At 37.7% G+C, this 21596-nt stretch overlaps 1 protein-coding gene across 1 annotated transcript in view; it reads left to right on the top strand.

Annotated features, from left to right (window-relative positions):
* Window positions 1-424: 424 nt before the first annotated feature.
* LOC108971641 (triple functional domain protein) overlaps window positions 425-21596 on the top strand; it is a 69460-nt gene continuing 48288 nt past the window's right edge. The window contains exons 1-8 of the mRNA XM_018937848.1: window positions 425-1837; window positions 6902-7457; window positions 7522-9615; window positions 9672-10477; window positions 10541-10659; window positions 10821-11672; window positions 11739-11860; window positions 13441-13644. Of these exons, the coding sequence (XP_018793393.1) occupies window positions 1659-1837; window positions 6902-7457; window positions 7522-9615; window positions 9672-10477; window positions 10541-10659; window positions 10821-11672; window positions 11739-11860; window positions 13441-13644 (4932 nt within the window). The 5' untranslated portion in view covers window positions 425-1658. The remainder of the gene's footprint in view (window positions 1838-6901; window positions 7458-7521; window positions 9616-9671; window positions 10478-10540; window positions 10660-10820; window positions 11673-11738; window positions 11861-13440; window positions 13645-21596) is intronic.

Genomic DNA, 21596 nt, shown 5'->3' with positions numbered 1-21596 from the left:
ATACTGAATTAGAAATTGGATACGTATTTAAATATTTTTTGAGAAATTTTGAATTTTATAATATTTGCTCATATTATTTAAATTAGCAAACGAAAGTTTGTGATTTTCTTTCTTGACTGAACAATACAATTACTCCGAATGAACTTTCTTTCGTTCTGCACCTAAGCATGCGAGAGATTTCTCCAAAATGCAGAGTTGCATTATTTAAMCAAATATATGCATACGTTTATGTAAACAGATAGCTCTTACACCCTTTTTAAATTAATAACAACATATTTAACAACTATTTAAATATTCCTAATCTTGACAATTACGGAAATATATTTCAAATAATGTTTATATTAAATGGGATCATTGTTATTGTTTGGTCTCTACTTACATTATGCTTTTACGTACTTGTTTACTTTGGCATCATTCGTGTTTTCGTTGTCATCGAAAACAGTGGAGAGTTTGGAGAGAGCTCAAGCGAAAAAAATTGTTTCGTTTCGTTCTCATATTGGGCAGTAAATCCTCCAGAAAAGTTTGTAATTTTTAAACAGAAATAGATAAAATTTAAAACTTATGAAACTGTAAAATTAATATTCTAACTACGTGAAATTGAAATTTAATATAAATTGTGCGAATTTGTTGTGAAATAGTGGTTTTCCGGCAATATACAATTTCTCAAAAAATCAATGACAGCTAAAAACAGCGGAGCACCACCATCATCAGCAACATCAGGAGGAGCAAAAGAATAGCGAGAGGAAACTGAAATCGTTGAAGTGTAATGGGAGGATGAAGAAGAAGCAACCATAGGCAAGTTGTTAAGCAGCAATCAGCAAAATCTAACAGTGTACCAATCTGCTGACCGCAACCAGTGCCGACTACAAAAACGTTCTTTCATTTTGCGTTTGTGTGATTTTGTTTTATTTTGGAAGCGACTGCTCCAATGAATGATGAGTTGTAGTTAAAGATGAAGAGTAACACAAAGAATATCCGAAAAGAGATAAATACAATAATAATGAAAAGTTTAAAATAGAAAAAAAGGAACCAAAATTTGGAATGGTGCTGTTGACGTTGTTTTATTAATGCTGTTGAAGCCGACGTCGACATCGACGACAATTTTGACGGCAACGTTGGGTAGAACATAAGGCAATGGAYTACGCATTGTAAACGGAAACATTTTCGACAAGTAATAATTGCTCAATGCAAATAAACAAATGATTAGCTCAGAGAAACAATATATTATTAAGAACAAAGTTGGAAAGTGTCGTGAGAAATGTCACATTTAGTTAATTTATTAAACATTAAAATAAATTGAGAAAAACAACACATTTTCCCCAGCATGTGTGAAATGTAATAATCTGATATATTGTGATTTTTTTTTTTTTTGTTATTGCATGAGTCAACTTTGTTGGCTCGCTTTCGGGGTTAGGTGACAAATAAAAATATTAATTAAAAAGTGGTTGCAAGTGAGCTCATATGTTTTGAAATAAAATACCAACGAAAAATCCGAAGTTATGGCGGTAAAAAAGAAAATATTTGCTGAACGTAAAAACCGTGAAAAGGTCGACCGAAAAATCGATTAATACACCTTTAAACGTTGGCAACATAAAAACTTTTATCTTAAAAAAGGAAACTAACATAACCGTTATTGCGTACCATAAATATAAAGAAATATGGACGGACAAAGGGCGCGGGATATTTTAACACTGCTTCAGGAGCGTGTTGTTTGCCTCACTGGTGGTCGTGATAGACGAGGTGGTCCCTTGTTATGCTTTCCAGCAACACCGAAACGAGATCGACTTAAACCGGAGGATTTACGTCGTTTGCTTAGCTATTTAATTATGATACCAAGGTAAGCATTTACTCAATAATTTTAAAATTCTTATATCCATTCAATATTCCATATCAATATAAGACTAACTATTAACATTATAAATGTTTTTGCCTATGTAATTTATTCTTTAGCATTTTACTGTGCGCTAGTTCTGATGTAAAAATATCTCAAAAATCAAAACTAAAATTTCAGTTAAGTTCCTGTTCCTTTTTAGCCAGACCACACAATTATCGAGGCAAARTTATATGAATTACCAATTATTTTATTTTATTTCCTTGCATCACTCTCTTGTTTTTACACTCAATTTTTGCGAGCATTTTCTCCGCTTGGGTTTCGCATTTCTTATCTTCCACTATCCGCTTTTTGAACAAAAGATTGGTGAGGAAAATTTCACTTTATACACGGTGCATAAATAAGCACGGTTGCATATTGCAGCATGATTCATTTAAGTGTTATGCGTTATGGACTCCAAAGCGCCAGGCTTCAGGCTTAATGCAACCTGCACACATGTGTGTCAGCCGGTTGTAATATTCGCTATATTCAAGCTTAAACAATTGTTTACGCATGCAGTAAATTGTACATATGTATGTGTGAAGTCCTGTACAAGTTGTGTTTTTTGGAAAAAAAACACTAAAAATAATAACTTTCATAATAATACAAGTTTTGAAACAGGCACTCGGAAACAAAAGCCAATTATTGTTTTTGTCTAAAAGCATTACGAAATGCATAAAATGAAAAATGAATAGGAGTATAAATAAAACAAAAAAGATTTTCATGAGCTTGTTGTCACTTCAAATACTCCTAAAGGGGTTTCACCACTGTCGAATACATTAATTTACGTATAAGGAAACTACACAAATTAAAAACTACARAATATAAACTAAAACTATATACATAGTGGCAGTGAGGAACCTCACAATTGCACGCAACGCCCCAACAAAACGCACAATTAAAAATAAAAACGAAAGCAAAAGAATAAGGCAGCTCCAGTATACAAGGCGAATGAAAAAAGTACGAGTGAAAAATCACGCAAAACAACAAGAACAAAAAAATTTAAAAGACAAAGAGCAGCAATGGAGAAGCGCACTACAAAGATATGTCGAGACTTTAGGCAACTTTGGAGAAGGTGACGGCGACTGCTACAAAAATGAGGAAAACAACGCCGGTGGCAGCTACGTCGACGACTTTTGACTATAACAACGGCATTGGCGCGACTTTGGCGACGTTATTGCCTGCCTGCCTGCTTGCCTGTCTGCCGCAGCCACACACGCCTCCTACTACGCCGGCATCATAAACATCATTGTCAGCGAACGTCGACCACAGTGCCAAAACACACAGTGGCATAAATTTCTAAGGAAATCCATAAGCGCTGAAAATACGTCTTTGCATACGTAAAAACACAAATGATATATGTCTTCGTATAAGTTTATATACATACATAACTATGTATGCAGCTAAATATATAAAATACCCTGCATAAAATCAAAGTTGTTCAAGGCCAGATAAGACCAAATATTTATTCACAAATAGTTGGTGAGCCACAGGCAATATTATTGGAAAAAAAAAAAATGAAAATAAGAGTTAAGTTCGGGTATAACCGAACCTTTTATACTCTTCCAACTTTCAAGGATTAAAGCCTAGGGTGAGATTTTAGCCGATTTTATTCATTCTGAGCACGAATATGCACCGTTTTATGAAAAACACACTATCTCAATTTTATTAAGATAAACACATGTTGGCCGATATACATATGCGGTATAAAGTCACCGAAAGATCGAAAATCTTTATATTAAGTATATGGGGCTAAAAGAAGTGTTGTCCCGAATCAACAACCCATTTGTAGCATACAAAAATACTACTAACTGAAAAGGATTATCTCTGACTTTCAAATTATAAAYATAACACAATTCCCATAATAAATGGGAAGTAGGCGTAGCCGTAGCCCGAACTTTGTAGAAATCGGGAAGATCTCGAGCTATCTGATTTCAACTAAAAATGGGCGCTGCYACGTTCATCGCGCAATTTTGATCCCAGCGCAAGGCGAATTTAGCGATTTAGAAGATATGTACATTAGTGCGATCTCCTTTGCGCAATCATAGTTGTATATCTTAATTTGATACTTTATATGATTTTGGTTAATATCGTATACATACGATCTCGAATTTTTTTTTTTTTTTTGCGAAGGAACGCACCTACCAACATTTATCAAGATATCCCAATTTTAACTCAACTTATAGCTTGCACGGATGGACGGACAGTAAGTGGATGGTATGGGGTCCAGTCTTCTTTTGTTTAGAAAGCTGTTGCCAAATTTATGGATAAGATGCATATTTGTATTTGTATATACCTAAGTGTACAAGTGTATATGACATATGTATGCGTGTTTGCATATCACATCGTAGAATGTTCTTCAAAAAGAAAAGGTTGTCTAATCATATCATTTTCACGAAGGCATATTGCATATGAATACCCCAGTTATCAGAGGAAACCCGAGTAACTCTTGCATATGCTCTCAAACTTTTCGGGTTTTGTTGTTGTTATGTCGGGGGAAAGAAACCTAAAGTAATTTGTAGGAATGTTGTCGAGTTGACAGTAGTTCTCGTATAAAAATTCGGGGAGGTTCTGGTTACATAGACCCGACTGTCGGCTTACTTTAATCATGTTTCGTAGTCACTCCGCATATCTATTCGATTATGATTTAGTTTTCTGGTGTGGCGCTCTATCCATTGTACTTTTAATGATAAGATTTCTCTCATTACACATACAATCCGGTTCGACGACGTTCGGAAYGACCGATAAGTATTTAGCTTAATGCCTTATTTACTGTAGATAGATAGATTCCTCAACATAACTGATTGTTATTATTTTGATTATCATTATTTCTCTATACCCAATGGTGACTTTCTTGATTGGAAACTGTCGCAAATGTACATTCATAGGTGCATTTATATCTACAAAATTTCTTGTGAATTGCCTTTCCTTGTATACGGCCTGTCTCTTATACACATCTAGATGTGTATAAGAGACAGTCTCTATACCCAATGGTGACTTTCTTGATTGGAAACTGTCGCAAATGTACATTCATAGGTGCATTTATATCTACAAAATTTCTTGTGAATTRCCTTTCCTTGTATACGGCTATGGTGTCAAATTTCATGAATTTGTTTTGAGCTGTCTATGTTTGTACATTGATTGTGGTTCAATGTATGTATGTGCCTGTTTATATTTATTAAGTGTGCTTGGTACCGGAAACAAACAGGCCCCTGTTTGATTAATATGAACCTACGTATGTATGTTTTTGCAAAATACTTATAATAATATTTTAATTTTGAAAATACTTGTAAGTTAAAGTTCTTGACATGTAWGTATTTACTAGAATTGTTTATATTATTACTACAACAGCTGCTATAATCTGTACTAAATAAATTGTTAACCTCTGAATTTCTTGCCACTGGCAACTTGGCGGCAGGAAACCACCTTGCTAAAGTCCTTAAGGAAGAATGGACGCCAAACTAAAAAATTRCAATAGATAGATAACATAAATTATTAGTTCACTGCATGATCCTATTCAATTATTTTCATTACKTGTGGGAAGTTATTGATCACCACAGAATCAAGGTAGAATGTTGCTAGCTTCACTTAACCTATTGAAAACTTTTGATMCAATCATCTTTGTAACGCTATTCGAAGACATAGTTGAAAGGGTAGACAAGGAATCCTCAAGATATTTCGCTAGCTAGTTGCTCAGTTTYAAGATATATATCTGAAATTTCAAACAAGCTACTCCTTTGCCGAAACCGACATCAGACCACTAGAGAATATACATTCATACATAGCTGTCATACAAAGTGATTGGTCAAAAATAAGTCAATATGTGGAAAACTTTTTTATTTTGCAAATAATCTTCACGTAATTGAACATAGCTGTTGTTCAGATCGGACAACTGTATCATATACGCACCTGCACATGTGAACCGTATTCTAGTTTCGTTGCAGCCGGAGATAATGATTTTTTTTAGAAAATGCTACTGTAAATTTTGGGATTTCAAAATCTAATAAATGTAGAACACGCTGTACTCACGTAATTATTCTACTTTTACTTTATATAACCCTTATAAGATACCGACGGGTTTCCTAAGCCCATAAAAAAACGTATTTATGAGTACATTACCCATGTCATTTTATTTGCCGTCTACACCCAAAGAATCAAATGTGTGACAGAAGCTGCATGGCTCCTATTTCGACATTTATATATTATACATTCTTATTTAATTATGCATTCAAACAACACATAGGAAAGAGTTAAGATACGCATACAAATCTGCATACATATTGTATATCCATTTGCAAGATTGTATGTGTGTTGATGCAAATCACTTTGTGGTTTGTGGTTAACTAATATCATTAAAATTACGCAAAATTAGTTTAAAATACAATATTATCAGTGTTTTATAATGTGGTCACATATTTTTGATATCTAAAATATTTTRCGTACAGTAATGTGTCGATAAGTAGCACAGTTCGTAAATTTGGTTATATGTATATAACATATTTACTATGTTTTTCACTATTTAGTAATTTTGGTTATTATAAATTTATTTATATTATTTTTTTTAAAGTGTAATTTAATAATTTTCGTAAATCGTATTATTGTTATTTAACTATTAAAGTACTGTATTACCCATTGCTTGGAAAAAGCTTGTTTATCCAAATATTTTTGATTACAACAAAGAAATTAATGAAAMGAAATTGTGTCAGCATAGTAATTCATTGTAAAAAATCTTAATTTATGCAAACTTTGAACAACCGCTTTACCAATGTATGTTGTGTATATGTTTGTCGCAGTTCATTGCCTCATTGGGCATGTGTAGTCACATATGCCGGTGCGCGGTCTGCTGTTTTCGCTCCTATTTTTACGGCTTGTTCACGTCGAGCCATTCGCACGTTCACACTGCCCCCTTCGCTCTCTCGTTCTCTTTTGGTCGCTCGTTTCACCCAGCCTACCGCCTTTCACGCTTTTATTAAAACTTTATTTTGGCTCCAACTAATTTCACTAATTTGCTATTCTTTCATTTCATCATAGTGATTCAGCGAAGAACCTCGGCTTCACGGTCATCATTGATATGCGGGGCAATGGCAATTGTTCCACCAACCTAAAGACAATACTCAAAGTACTGCAGGAGCACTTCAGCGCTAACATACATAACGTGGTGCTAATTAAACCGGATAATTTTTGGCAGAAGCAACGCGCTTCGATATCGACAAATAAATATAAATTTGAAACATCGAATATATCGATCGAGGCCCTACACAAAATAGCCGAGGCGCATCAATTGACTTCTGATTTTGACGGCACGCAGCCGTACGATCACCAACAGTGGACCGAATCGCGTTTGGCAATCGAAGATTTTTTTTGGCAAGCGAGCGATATGGCTGATCGCATCGACGATCTGCAGGAAGACTTGCAGCGCAATGATTTCGCCGAAGATGTTAACGGCGCGAAGCATTCACTCGATCATCACAACGAAATGAAGAAGAAAATACAAAATCTGCCGATAGAAGATTTGGAATTGCAAAGCAAGAAATTGCTAGCTAAGATCAATAAGAATACCGGTGCCGCTGGTGTGCCTGGCAGACAGGTGAGTGCATATAGTTGAAATATGTTATTTTAATGAAAATATAAAATTTTGATTTCATCCACAGCCCTGTGTTGGCTCCGGCGCCGATTGTRGTGGCAGCGATTCCGGCACTTCAACGCAGACGCAAAACTCTTCAYCAGCTTTTCGCGCTGCCACCAATAATCCCGACATGGGCGCGGCTATCAATAAAGCGCTGCGTCAAGTTGACCTTATACGTAATGGTCAACAACGTTTGCTCACCTTATGGCAACACAAGAAGTCCAAGTTAGACCAGTGTTTTCAATGGCGTCTATTCGAGCAAGATTGCGAGAAAATGTTCGACTGGATATTGCACAATCGTGATGTCTTTCAGATGTCTTATGTCGAAATTGGGCATAACTATTCTGTGGCGAAATCACTGCAGGACGAGCATCAGAAATTCGCAGTCGCATCCATGAATGTGTCAGTCAATATTGATCGCATACTTGCCGTTGCCTCACGCCTCATTGAGAGTCAACATTACGCTGCGCAACACATTAAAACACTAGCCACGCGCCTCGATCGCACTTGGAAAGACTTCGCTGCTGGTCTGGATGAACGCACGGCGGTGCTGCAACTGAGCGTACTTTTCCACCACAAAGCGGAACAGTATTGCAATAGCGTGACCTCTTGGGCAGCAGCCTGTCAGGCCTCACAGCCGCTTCCATCGGATATACAGAGCCTGGAAACCGCAATACGTACGCATCAGTCACTCTACGAAGCCATGTGTCAGGCTTACACCGAGGTGCACTCGACCAGTAAGAAACTACTATACCAATTGGATCATCTGGTGCAGGTGTGCAATCAACCTCCGCCACCTGGTGTACCCGATCACCGCAAGAATAGTAGCTTTAATAAATACGAGCGCCAGAACCCAGCAGCTGAYTACAGTGAGGGTGCTTCGCATGTGCTCGCTGTTATTCACCAAATATTGGGACATCACCGCTCGCTGGAGGCGAAATGGCATCAAGAGAAGATCAGATTACATCAAACATTGGCGTTGCGCCTCTTCCAGGAGGATGTAAAACAAGTGTTGGATTGGCTGAAGAATCATGGTGAGGTATTTTTGCGCAAGAATACCGGCATTGGACGCAACCTGCAGAAGGCACGCGTCTATCAAAAGTCACATGAGCACTTTGAGAATGTGGCACAGAACACTTATAGCAATGCGGAGAAATTGCTCTCGGCAGCAGACGAACTGGCAAGGAGTGGCGAGGCAGATCCCAATGAGATATACTCAGTTGCGCGTGAGCTAGAATTGCAGGTTGCTAGTTTTGCCGAGCGCGTTGAGCAAAGGCGCCGCCGTTTGGAAATGGCTGTTATATTTTACACACACGAGAAAGAAGTCACCGCTTGGATTGACCAATTGCGCACCGACGTGTCCACCGATCAAACTATGCTCTCTCAGGAGAATCTCGAAGGTATTGAGCGACATTTGCAACAATTCCGTGAGCAGCAGGAGAGCACCCTCAAGGGTTGCATGCAGACTATCGCACAAGGCGAGGCGTTGTTACAGGAAATGCGCTCACTCGAATACGATGAGAATAGCTTGTCCATATCGGGACTCGAAACGACTTTAGAGAAATTAACCAAACAAAAAGTAGAATTGGAGGAACTTTGGTCAGCGCGTCAATATCGCGCCGATCTTATACTCCGTTTACGCTATTTCGAACGTGACGCAATGGAGCTCTCATCACAGTTAGAAATTTGGTCGGAGGAGTTGCAGCATGCCGACTTGTCACGTGACTACCAAAAAGCCGAACAATTGATACGAATGCACAACGACTCCGTAACTGACATTCAGAACACCACCTACGAGGTGCTACAACAGGGACAGGACCTACTGCAAATGTTCGAAACGGCTGGCATCATTTCGATGGCGGATGCCACGCACACAGCGCAGGCGCGCATACAGTACCTCTTGGACTTTTTGGGCGAGCGTGAAATTGACCTTGAGGAACTGTCTGAAGCGAAGCGCGCGAAATTGGAGCAAGCCGTGCAACTGTGCCAGTTTCAAAATGATGCCAATCAAGTAATATCATGGATACGCAACGGGGAAGCCATGCTGGTGGCCAGTTTTGTAACCCCCAATAGCTTGCAGGAGGCCGAACAGCTACGCAAGGAACACGAACAATTCCAGGTGCGATTGATTCACTTATTTYTTTCTTCAAATTTCAATTTTCATTACGTTCACAGGTTGCCATTGAGAAAACACACACCTCCGCCGTACAGGTGAAATATCGCGCCGACGCACTCATCAATGCCAACCATTATGATCCGCAATCGATACGTGAAATCTCAGATGATGTCACAAAGAAGTGGCAACAACTGGTTACCTACGCCGAAGAACGGCACAAACTGGTGACTGCATCAATGAATTTCTACAAAACCGCGGAGCAAGTGTGTTCCGTACTCGACAGCCTGGAGCGTGAGTATCGCCGCGAGGACGATTGGTGTGGCGGCGGTGGCTCTAGTGATAAAGCTCAAACTATTGTGCAGCTAATTTCCAAGCATCAGGAACAGAAGGAGGCATTCCTCAAAGCGTGTACACTGGCACGTCGCACCGCCGAAACATTCCTTAAATATGCAAACCGTTCGCAACAGTACTATAAGTACCAGTCGCATGGCAACTGCGAAACGCACGTACGCACCATCCTCGATAAGCTGTTGACGCAGGAGAATCAGGTGCTCGAATTTTGGACACAACGCAAGAAATCGTTGGATCAGTGCCAACAATTTGTGCTGTTCGAACGTAGCGCGAAGCAAGCCATCGAATGGATACACAACACCGGCGAGGCCTACCTCTCCTCACGCACCAATCTGGTGGGTAAGACACGCGAAGAGACCGAAGGTCTACTCAAAGAGCACAACGAATTTCGCGGCACGGCGAAGGAAACTCGTGAGCGCGTTAAACTGCTCATACAACTGGCCGATAGCTTGGTGGAGAAAGGACATGCACACGCCAGCGCTATCAAGCAGTGGGTTGCGTCTGTCGATCAAAGGTGTGTTGTGCTAAATTCTTATAATATTTGGTTTCAAGTTTAATGCCGTATTTGTTGTAACAGATATAAGGACTTCAGTAATCGCATGGACACTTATAGAGAGCAGTTGGAGAAGTCTTTGGGCATGTCAATGGTGGTGCCGCTGGAGTCGGACGCAAATTCTTCGATTAGTTCTGCTTCTGGTGAGTAACCGTAAAACAACAGTTAGSGAGAGCAAAGTGCTTGGATATTAAACTTTTACACAAAATTTACTTCTCTTAAAGCTCTTATGTTCTTAAATTGTTATTTTGTATTTATTCTTCAGTCATATATAATAATATCAACAATTATGCATTAATTTCAGGCTCCACCACCGATCGCCACTCAGATCCTTCGCTGGAGGCCAAACTTACTACATCCTCCACGGCCGCATCGAAGGAGATTAACGAAGAGAAACGTAAATCCGCACGCAGAAAAGAGTTTATTATGGCTGAGTTAATGCAGACTGAACGTACCTATGTAAAAGACTTGGAGACTTGCATCAAATGCTTCCTYGAGGAATTTCGCACTGGGCAGGGTGTGCCAGCTGCATTGGCCGGCAAGGAGGACACTCTCTTCGGCAATATACGTGAAATTTATAACTTTCATCAGAAAATATTTTTACGCGAATTGGAGAAATACGAGACCATGCCCGAAGATGTTGGGCATTGTTTCGTCACTTGGGCCACAAAGTTCGATATGTATGTATATTATTGCAAAAATAAACCGATCTCGAACAACTTGATGGTACAACATTCGGGCACATATTTCGATGAGTTGCAACATCGACACAAGGTCGAACACCCCCTACCAGCTTTTCTCATCAAGCCCGTACAACGCATTACAAAATACCAATTATTACTCAAGGATCTACTCTCCTGCTGTGAGGAGAGTCATGGTGAAATCAAAGAAGGTTTAGAGGTTATGTTGAATGTGCCGAAGAAGGCGAACGACGCAATGCATTTGTCATTGTTGGAGAACTGTGATGTGCCCATAGATAATTTGGGTGAGGTGGTGTTGCAGGATGCATTCCAAGCTTGGGATACAAAGCAATTGATACGTAAAGGTCGTGAACGGCGTGTATTCTTATTCGAATTGTATTTACTCTTTGCCAAAGAGGTGAAGGACTCAAACGGTTCCGTTAAATATCAATTCAAAAGTAAACTCATGACAACCGGTTAGTTAGATATTGATTAATAATAGTTTTCAGTCAGTATTAACTCGTTATCAATGATTTTTACAGATATGGGCATCACCGAACACATCGAGGGTGATGAAACCAAGTTTGCTGTGTGGACAGGGCGTTCGCCAATGCTCTCCGATTGTCGTATTGTGCTGAAGGCAAATAGCTTGGATACCAAACAAGTGGGTATTAGGCTCATTTTAATATAAAGTAGAAATTTGCCACCTATTTGAAAACGTTCCGTCAAAAAACTTTTAAATATTCAATACGATATGAGGTAATGTTGATTGAACCCTATTTTTATACTCTCGCAACAAAGCTGCTAAGGAGAGTATTATAGTTTTGTTCACATTAACGGTTGTTTGTAAGTCCTAAAACTAAAAGAGTCAGATATAGGGTTATTTATACCGTCCGTCCGTCTGTCCTTCCGTCCGTCCTTCCGTTCCGTTCCGTTTGGACGTAATTTTTTTTTTTTTGGAAAAGTGGGCGTGGCCCCGCCCTCTACTAACTTTTTTGTACATATCTCGGAAAGTAGTATATTTTTGTCAATCAAACTCTATAGAGTCGTTTCTTCCAGGCATTTCCATATACAGTTCAAAAATGGAAGAAATCGGAGAATAACCACGCCCACCTCCCACATAAAGGTTATGTTGAAAATCACTAAAAGTGCGTTAACCGACTAACAAAAAACGTCAGAAACACTAAATTTTACGGAAGAAATGGCAGAAGGAAGCTGCAACCAGGCTTTTTTTAAAAATTGAAAATTGGAGTGGCGTCGCCCACTTATGGAGCAAAAACCATATCTCAGGAACTACTCGACCGATTTCAATGAAATTCGGTGTATAATATTTTCTTAACACCCTGATGACATGTACGAAATATGGGTGAAACCACGCCTTCTTCCAATATAACGCTATTTTGAATTTCATCTGATGCCTTCTCTGTATAATGTATACATTAGGAACCAATGATGATAGCGGAATAAAACTTTACACAAATACGGTATTTGAGCTGAGGTATCCTTTGTGCAAAAATGATCGTGATCGAACTATAACTTTTCAAAGTCCCTGATATCGAACACGAAGAACTCAGTGCGTAACCTAATTTTTCACCGAAAATATCGGTAAATCTCTCAGATATGTTCATGTAATTCAAAGGGAGCCCTTCATTACTTGTTAAAGTAGGGTTTCAAACTGTTTAACTTATTTTATTCAGTGTTAGTCTAAACGAATTTTAAATATATGTATATCAATGTACAAAAGTTTAAAAAAGCCTAATTAATGAATTTAACAAGGTTGCCACCTCTTAATTTTTATTCGATTAAATCATTTGATATATTCGGCATAGAATATTAAAGCAACGCTATAATCTACAAATAAGCTATTAATGTCGGACCACTGTAGCATATAATGATCGTACAAACTTACCGATCAAAACAAAGCCTTTGTATGGGAAACTTTTTTATTTCACAAAATGTTAGGCATGAATTTTTTCCAAAGCAACGGTACAAACTCCGCAGAAATTGTTTAGATCGGCCCACTATAGCATATAGCTGCCAAAAAAACTGATCTGTCAAAAACAAGTCCTTATATAGCAGGCTTTATTATTTGTGAAGGTTATATCGTCGATGAAACCGAAGTGAACGTTTCTTCTTGCTCGAACAAAATTTTACTTAATTRTACAAAAGCTGATTTCTATTATGTGTAACAATATTTTATAAGTTAAAAAACGTCTTCTCTAACTTCGTTTACTCTTTCTCCAGGTGTGGGTGAAGAAAATGCGCGAAGTCATGCAAGAAACCTGCTTTTCGGGCACCTCGCTAACACTACCGAAATCGCCGGCTAAGAATTCCGGCTCATCGCAACGTTCATCGCGTGATTTAGATGAACCACTGACGGAGAATGATCACGATCGCTGCTCATTAGCCAGCTTTGGTTCCGGCAATACCACAGATAGTGACAATAAGGTAAGTCATTTCAATACCATCCCCGGAACGAAATTCGATTTAAAAGTGAAAATAATGAGAGAAGAACGCGCTTCATGCAACCAGTTACGAGTAATCAGATTTTCCAATGTATTTGAATTGCAGCAGCAATGCTAAAGTATTTTAGCATATTTTGCACATTTAATAGAATACTAAGGCAACAATTAGAATAAAAAGACTTGAAACTAAGACCCTCATTTTGCTATTTCTGTTCTGCTTTGAAGCGAGCAAATGCCTTTTTATATTTTCGTCGATGTGTTCATACGTTTGTATGTAAGCACAACTGTTTGCTTGAATGGCTGGGCGCCTGTTTGCTGTCATTCGATGATTTCATCGTGTCTTTTCCCCTATTCCTTTAAAGGAAACGCACAATAATGATAATAACAAAGTGAAAGCAATGAAACTCATACATTCATACATTTCAACTGATCAAGTTTAACCCGGACTGACGAAAAGAAATCCTTATAATCGCTTTCTAAATAGTCTCCTGACTCAATAATGAATGCCAATTTAATCCTATGCTGAGATTGCCCTTAGTGGCTTCTATGAATTTTGATTTTTTCGTCTTGGACTAATTTTTGGAAAGCCATTCTCCAGTTTGTTGAGCAGTTTCAAAGTCCTATTCGTAAACCCACATTATAAGAGGTGTTGAGATCCTCTGCTATCTCTTTGATGTCCGTTCTTTTAAGTCTTTCGATTTTATCGTCATTTACAAAGGATAGTGTTCGTTGACTTAACGACCTTCACAAAACGCGGACCAAATTTTATCACTTGGTATATTTGTGCATACTACACGGGAAATTAGCTTCTTCTTCGACTATCTGCCCAAAAATTCTTATAATCAAATTCCTTTTCCCTCCAAAACTTGTGTAAWAATTTACACTTCCTAGGGCAGCTCTTGTTGCAGATTTYTGCATATCAATCTTTATATCATAATAAAGCTCCAAATGTGTAGCTTACAATGCGTCCAAACATACTGGGCTATAATATGGTATAAATTAAGTTTTGAAATTAAATAAATATGCATGCAGGCTACAAAGAAAGCTCCCTGCAACAATGCGTACCGCAGCTGCTCTAACTGCTGCTCCCGCATCGCACCGCGAATGGGAGGACATAATTTGGCCTACCTCACGTTTAAATTTGGTGTACATTTATGCACAAAAATTCGTTACCTCTGTTGGTATATATTATCTATGTCGTATATTCTGCGGTTTAACTATTTTCCAGCCCCGCGTTTCTCCCCCACAATCGGGTGCGCTCACGCAGAGCATCTAACAACACCGCTTTCGCGAGTGTGAGTCGAAATGTAGTGAGAAAAACAGCGAGCATGAGCGAATTTGTAGTGCGAGCGTATTTCTCAACCCCAGCAAAAGCTCCGTGGTACAAAATAATACACCTTGTTTATATGGTGTCTTCTGAGTAGCTACTTATAAGCATACACTTAAATACAGATGTTTATTTTGATACGCAAAGCTTCGACGTATATGCTTAGAACTTTGTTTGCTTAATATTAATTGAATTTTTATTATTTCCAATACTCTTAAAATTTTTATAATTTTTTACTGTCCAAATTCTTATCACTTTGTTGTGCGCTAATTTGCAGCCCAATGCGAACTATATGTTTGGAGATTGTAGGGTAGTGTTCGGTGATAATCTAGGCCAAACAATTTTTCATACACGAACTAGGTTTTGAACGTTCAGTTTGTATGACAAGCTTATAGTAGTCCGATATCTTGGGAAAAACGTGTACAAAATTTAAGATCTCTATCTCAAAAATTTAAGTACTAATACTAGACGGGCAAACAGCCGAACTTGCCTAAATCGATTCAGCTTCCCTTACTGCGTTTAGTTGTTTTTAATGGCTTGACAATAACAGACAATCAATTTGTAAGTAATCAGTGTGTAATCAGTGTATATGGCAGTGCAACCAATATTATGAATAATCAATAATTTTTTTCATATCAAGTTTTTGGTATTTACATTTTTTTCGATTGGTAATCATTTTTTAAATATACGCTTTTGTTKAAACTTTCTTTTGATAAGCTAAATGATTAGCTTAGGCAGATATGTGTTTTTCATTTTTTGTTGCTTTTGTGTTGCTATCTACATTTATGGACATGCAAGCAATAAAATTATACTCATCAAAAGATGCATCAGTAAACCTTTACGACATGCCCCGAATGCTTTATGGCATCTCATTGCATTAACCCGGGTCTCTATGAGCTCCAAATTTTGGCACGTCAATTCCGAGTGCTAAAATTATTCGGCTACTTCTAACGGAAAGCGCATATTGTTGTTGTTAGCATTTTATTATCAGCACCGCATTGTTTTCGTGCGCTTCGTTATACGCACTTATATATTTATCGTTTTTTGATATTCTTTAGATTGTTGTATTTTTTACCTACTCATAAGCACAATGTGGTGCATTGTTAGAATATTAATAAAGTGTAACAAAAACAACACAACAACGCGGCTAGCAAAGATTGAGCTTTTTCACCAATGCAGAACATTTTCGACAAAAGTGAGCGAGTCGATAAAAAGCGCCCTTTCTACAAACGCACGGAGAGAGCGAGAGTACCTGTAAGAATGGACGAGAACTAAGTCGTCTTCGGCGTTACGCTCTCTTTTTCTTAATATGGCAACGCATAGGAATTGGCGTAGTTATTGGCTGGTGCTTATTACCAACGAAACTGCTCGTTTGTCAACAATCGGTCGCCAACTTAAAGCCGATTTGGCTATACAGTGCTTGTGAAAAGTGTGTGTACCATGTATTTCCCACTACAGGTATAGCTAAGAGTACGGGAGGCATGGTGTGGCGTGTTGTTTGTGTGGACCACCGTCACTTTTAATTGTGTTATCTCGTTCGTCGTGTGCGCTAGGAGTCGGAGTTAGTTGAGTTCGCCCGCAATCGTTTATGCGCTCTTCATTGTTGTTGTTGGACTTCCCGTTGGTAGTGGCTTCCAGTTGCGTTATTATGTGGTGTGCAAAAAAACGCACTCACAGTCTAACGCGGTGCGGAAAGTGTGTCGGTTGGTCGTGTTGAAAATAGTCGCACGTTCGGTCGCACGCCCGTTTGATCCAACGCTCCACAAACGCGTTACGCGCTGTCTACTATGTGAGCTGCCTGCTGCAATAGTGGATCTTTTTCTCCTTCTACTTGCTAATACATCAACTTACTTACTACTTAACTACTTGTGCTTCACCAGGCACCCGTTTCAAACTTTCTCAAACTACAAGCAGCTGATTAGAGAAGCATAAAAAATAAGAAAAATTGCTCCTTAACCACCGTCTTTAGCGTAGCGTTTTTTCACGGCTAAAAAATTTTAATCGTACGTTGATAATTTGACTGCGTCAGTGTAGAATATTGAAAAAAGATCGGATAATTTAAAAAAATATTAAAAAAAAATTTTTTGATAGTGGAAAGTACCAAATTTAAAGTGAAAATTCTCAAAATAAAAAAAAAACAAATAAATTTTTGATTTTAGTAAAAGTTTTCTATTCTGTGCACGAAATATGCAGGCCTCCTTATTTAAAAAAGAGAATATTGGTAAATTGTTGTTATTTTTTTTTTAATTGAATTATTAACTTCTTTTCTATCAGAATTGGAAGCTTTTAATTGCCAGATTAAACGTTAAACGCCCTAGTTGCTGTTGTTGTAGCTAAAGTGTGTACCACTTTATCTTTGTAGTGCCAACTAACAGTAAAAAATGTTGCCGTTGTGTTTGTCGCCTATATAATCTTGAAATTTTAATGCCGCTGAAGTGCAAACAGTTATATATGAAAACAACAACACGAAAATCTTTGAGAAAATAAATCAGTTGGTAAATTGAGTAAACGATCTAAGCCGACTTTGAATAAAGTGCAGAAGCACACAGCCCAAACAAACATATGTACGTCACTCTCTAAATCCATGTAGTTGCATCAAATGTGTCCATGTATGTGTGCAGGAATTTTTATGAAACGCGTTTAGTATATTGAAGCTTTTGGGTTTTATCAAATCTATTATCCGCTTACGGCACGGCAGCACTAAAAGCGATTGCCAAAATTCCGTATGTGCGCAGGTTTACATTTATATATTATAACTGTATGTGTCTGTGTGTGTGTTTGTGCAAATATTAAATCTATGCCAGATATCATCTGCGGGATGTTTGAATAACCGAAATATACTCAAAGCTGTCGTTGTCACCAACATCGTGGCACACACACGAATTTGTAAATTCACTCACACATACACACGCTTTCGTAAATACACACGCATACTTACATTGTATTCCCTATAGCACTTGTGTATGCCACAAAACGAAGCAACCACAGAACAGAGATGCCAGAAAAGAGACATAGACATAGCCAAACAAACAAAAGGGCCACACAATCGGCCAGCGAAAAGGTGGTACAAAAAAGGCAAACGAGATGCGGCAAATCGTATATAAGAACCACAAAAATTCGTAAGCAATCGCAAAATCGCAATGTAACGCATTCCTTGTAAATTGCGCCGGTAGCGTTAGCTGGCAGTGGCTGATGCCTGGCGGCTGGCAGCTGACAGTGTGCTTGAGATGTTGCTATTTTGCCGTGTTTGTTGTTGTTTGCGGCTTGGAGGTCTTCACATAGTCACATAGTGTACAGAAACACAACGAAATCAAATGACCCTGTGCTGAAAATTAAAGTAGATACCTTTAGCTGCTACTAATGGCAGCTAAAGTCGGCTTCAGCGTCGGATGGTTAAATTTGATCAGATAGTATAAATATCACAGTAAACATTTCTGGCCATAATGCTTTATGTTATCGGAATAAATATCAGAAAAACATATAACACGTTAAATCAACAAAGTTAAGCTTTAAAGTGCTCTATTCAAAATTTCTAAAAATAGAGTTCAGCTCTTTTATCCCTTCGGCACACAAATCTTTTGATCGCTGAAAGCAAAACTTAAGTAAAGTTAGTTGTTAGTTTCGAAAAGACTCAGCAGAAGTATGCGGTTCATTTGCGATATGCATTTGTAAAGGGTGATCCATTTCGAGGTTCCCTACTTTTTTAAAGAAAAGGCACAGAAACTTCAAATTCCAATGGGAATGTTTATTATTATTCGAAAGAACATTCTTTGGCATTTATTTAAAAATGGCCACAGATGCTCAATCCGTTGAGGTAAATTGCCGTTGACTCTTTCGAGCATTTCGACTGGTAACTTTCGAATGGCACGAGTCATATTTTGCTCCAAAGCCTGAATCAGGGCGGGATTAACCGCACAGACTTTAGACTTTATCCCCACAGAAAACAGTCTAACGGCGTCCTTGGTGGCCAAYCGACCAGCCCAAAACATGAAATTATCYATTATCTGCTCATTGAAGTGTTCTAAGTCATTCCGTACGTCAGTGCGAGTTGCTGTGAACGGCGTCGAATCGACTCCCCATGGTTTTCGTGTACATTCTCAGCTACAGCTGCTACATTTTCTTCACTTGCTGTTGGACGTGGTCTATTCGGTCGAATATTATCCAATAATGACTGCTTGATCTCAAGATGGGTAATGGTGTTGCGAATAGTACGCTCAGTAGGCCGATTATTTTGACCATAATTTTGAGCGAACCGAGCGAAACACATTCTTTAAAGTTGAACGATTTGTAACAGTTGTTCAGGCGTAATCTGTCCATGACGAAATGCCGAACAATACTGAACAAAAATAACATGACAGCTTGTCATAACTGACGCGTGAATTGTAAAAAAGGCTATGGAAAAAATGTGCATCTACATGGATCACCGCCGTAACCGCTCCCAACCGTGAAATTCCGGTGAGAACATTTTGCTGGCAACGATTATGGAAGAGTTTTTTTTTTTATAGATTTTTTGTTTCTCGTCACACACACACAAGAGAGAAAATCACATATTGGGTTATCAATAAAGTTTGGCAGCAAATCTGAGCAGGTTTCAAAGAATTTTATGAATTTTATTAAATAAAATATTTGTTAGTTTGATCGATGGATGGCAGTTTATGTTTTGAAGTAGTTTCTGAAGTAGTTTCTGAAGTAGTTTTGTATAGAAATATTCTTAATTTGCGTCGTGTCAATATGGAAGGTGCCTGACAAGTGTTTAAGAAAATGTTATGGTAGTAAAAATTCCTGGTTACGTTTCCTTTTTGATTCGGGCGCAAAAAGTTTTACACTAGCGCTTAGAAAGGGGTTCAGAAAAGAATAGTTGTTGTTAGCATTCATTTTTTTTAGAGTAATTTTAAAGTTAAAGGGGAATTCTGGCGTAGTTTAAGCATTTATCATACCAAGATAAAAAGAATTCAAAACATTTTTGCTATTAATTTTTTATATGATTTTTATTGACATAATGAATATAAAAGAAAACTCAAAAATTCGTTGCATTAGTGGCCGGTGGATTGGGGACTGCAAGAAAAAAGTACTTCCTAGTTGACATGATTCCAAGTCCTTGTCATGATCTATAGTAAAACGTTTGTTTTGTTGTTAAAATTCTTCATTCGTAAAGATGTCCCTATGGGATTGATCTTTCCCATAGAAAAAAAATCATAAAATGGCGTCGAATTGAAACAAATTTCCTTGAGTTTTACCTTCATCCAAAGTATTCCAAATTTTAATTACAGAATATTATTGCTTCGTCTTCTTGCTTTTACTTTTTTAATTATATATCTTATCAGAAAGTTTGCCGATAATAGTTAGCGGTTGCGCCGCTTTAAGTAGTAAACAAATATCTGTGCAATTGAGCAGTCGAAAGCAACAAAATAGAGCTCACATGGCTCAGAAAGTAATAAAGTTCACTATTCGATGGTTTATTAATCAATACAAAAAAGATAAAAGCATATATAAACAGGTAGGGCTCTGCTAGACCTCATTGGGTTCATGGTCTCCGTCTTGGTTGCGATAATATCTTCTCATTATAGGTATTTACTTTCTTCTACCAGTCCTAGCTTTTGTTTTTTATTTTTCAATAAACTCTGCTATTGAAAATATTCTACCTACAAACGGAAATATTGAACTGGATACTTAATTTGATACTCGAATAGTATATTTTTTCCAAAGCAAAGACTAAGAGTTGCAAATACATTCAGCTTTATCAAGTTAATTAAAGTGTGGGCCATATATGCGGATTTTCTTGAGCCAAAGGATTGTGATTTTTCTTGTGAAAGTAGATAAATAAATTTTTCGGTATTTCCAATATTTTATATAATAATATAATATTTATCATTTCAAAATATTATGTCGACTTTAGCGCTCAGACAGCTGACTAAAGAGTACAATTTTGATCAGTACCTTAGTTATTTCAAGTTATCAATATTTCAAACATTTAATTACAATAAATTCTTTCGAAAGTGAGTGCAGTTCGGGAATTTTTCAAATACAAGCASACCGATATACACGCTTCCAGCTGAGTGAACCGCTTTTCAGCAATTTAGTTACTCTCATTTTTTATTCATTACAATTGTTTTGTGATATTTCGCATCTTACTATTGTAATCAGCATTTCAATGMGCTCTGTCTGCCCGAAGTGCGCGTATGTGTGTGCAAAAACCAGGGAAATGTGTGATAAACACCAAAAAATAGCGAATCATAATGAAATGTGGATATACTACATATTAGGGTGCTTCAAGAARTAACCATCACATATTCATAAAGTTGGCTTTCCAAACTTTCAATCACTAACACTTGAGGGGGTAAGAGTTGAAAAAAAAAATTCAAACATTTCTTTTTAAGGTGGTATTCTGGTCTAGAAATCAAATGTTGGGCAGTTTTTTGAATTTTATTTAAAAAAAACCAAAAAAAAATTTGATTATCCATTTTTATAGTGTTTTTATTGATATCTTAAGAATACAGAAAAAAAAGTTACCAAAAAATATTAAAAATTAAAATAATTAGAGGGGGGGAGATACAGATGAAAAAAAAATGGCGCATCTTGGTGACATTGATCCTGACTCTCCTGGTGGT

The sequence above is a fragment of the Bactrocera latifrons genome, unplaced genomic scaffold, assembly GCF_001853355.1.
Source record: "Bactrocera latifrons isolate USDA-ARS-PBARC rearing strain unplaced genomic scaffold, ASM185335v1 scaffold_35, whole genome shotgun sequence".
Taxonomy (NCBI): Eukaryota; Metazoa; Arthropoda; class Insecta; order Diptera; family Tephritidae; genus Bactrocera; species Bactrocera latifrons.
The sequence above is the reverse complement of the archived record's forward strand: the minus strand, read 5'-3'. Positions and strand labels throughout refer to the sequence as shown.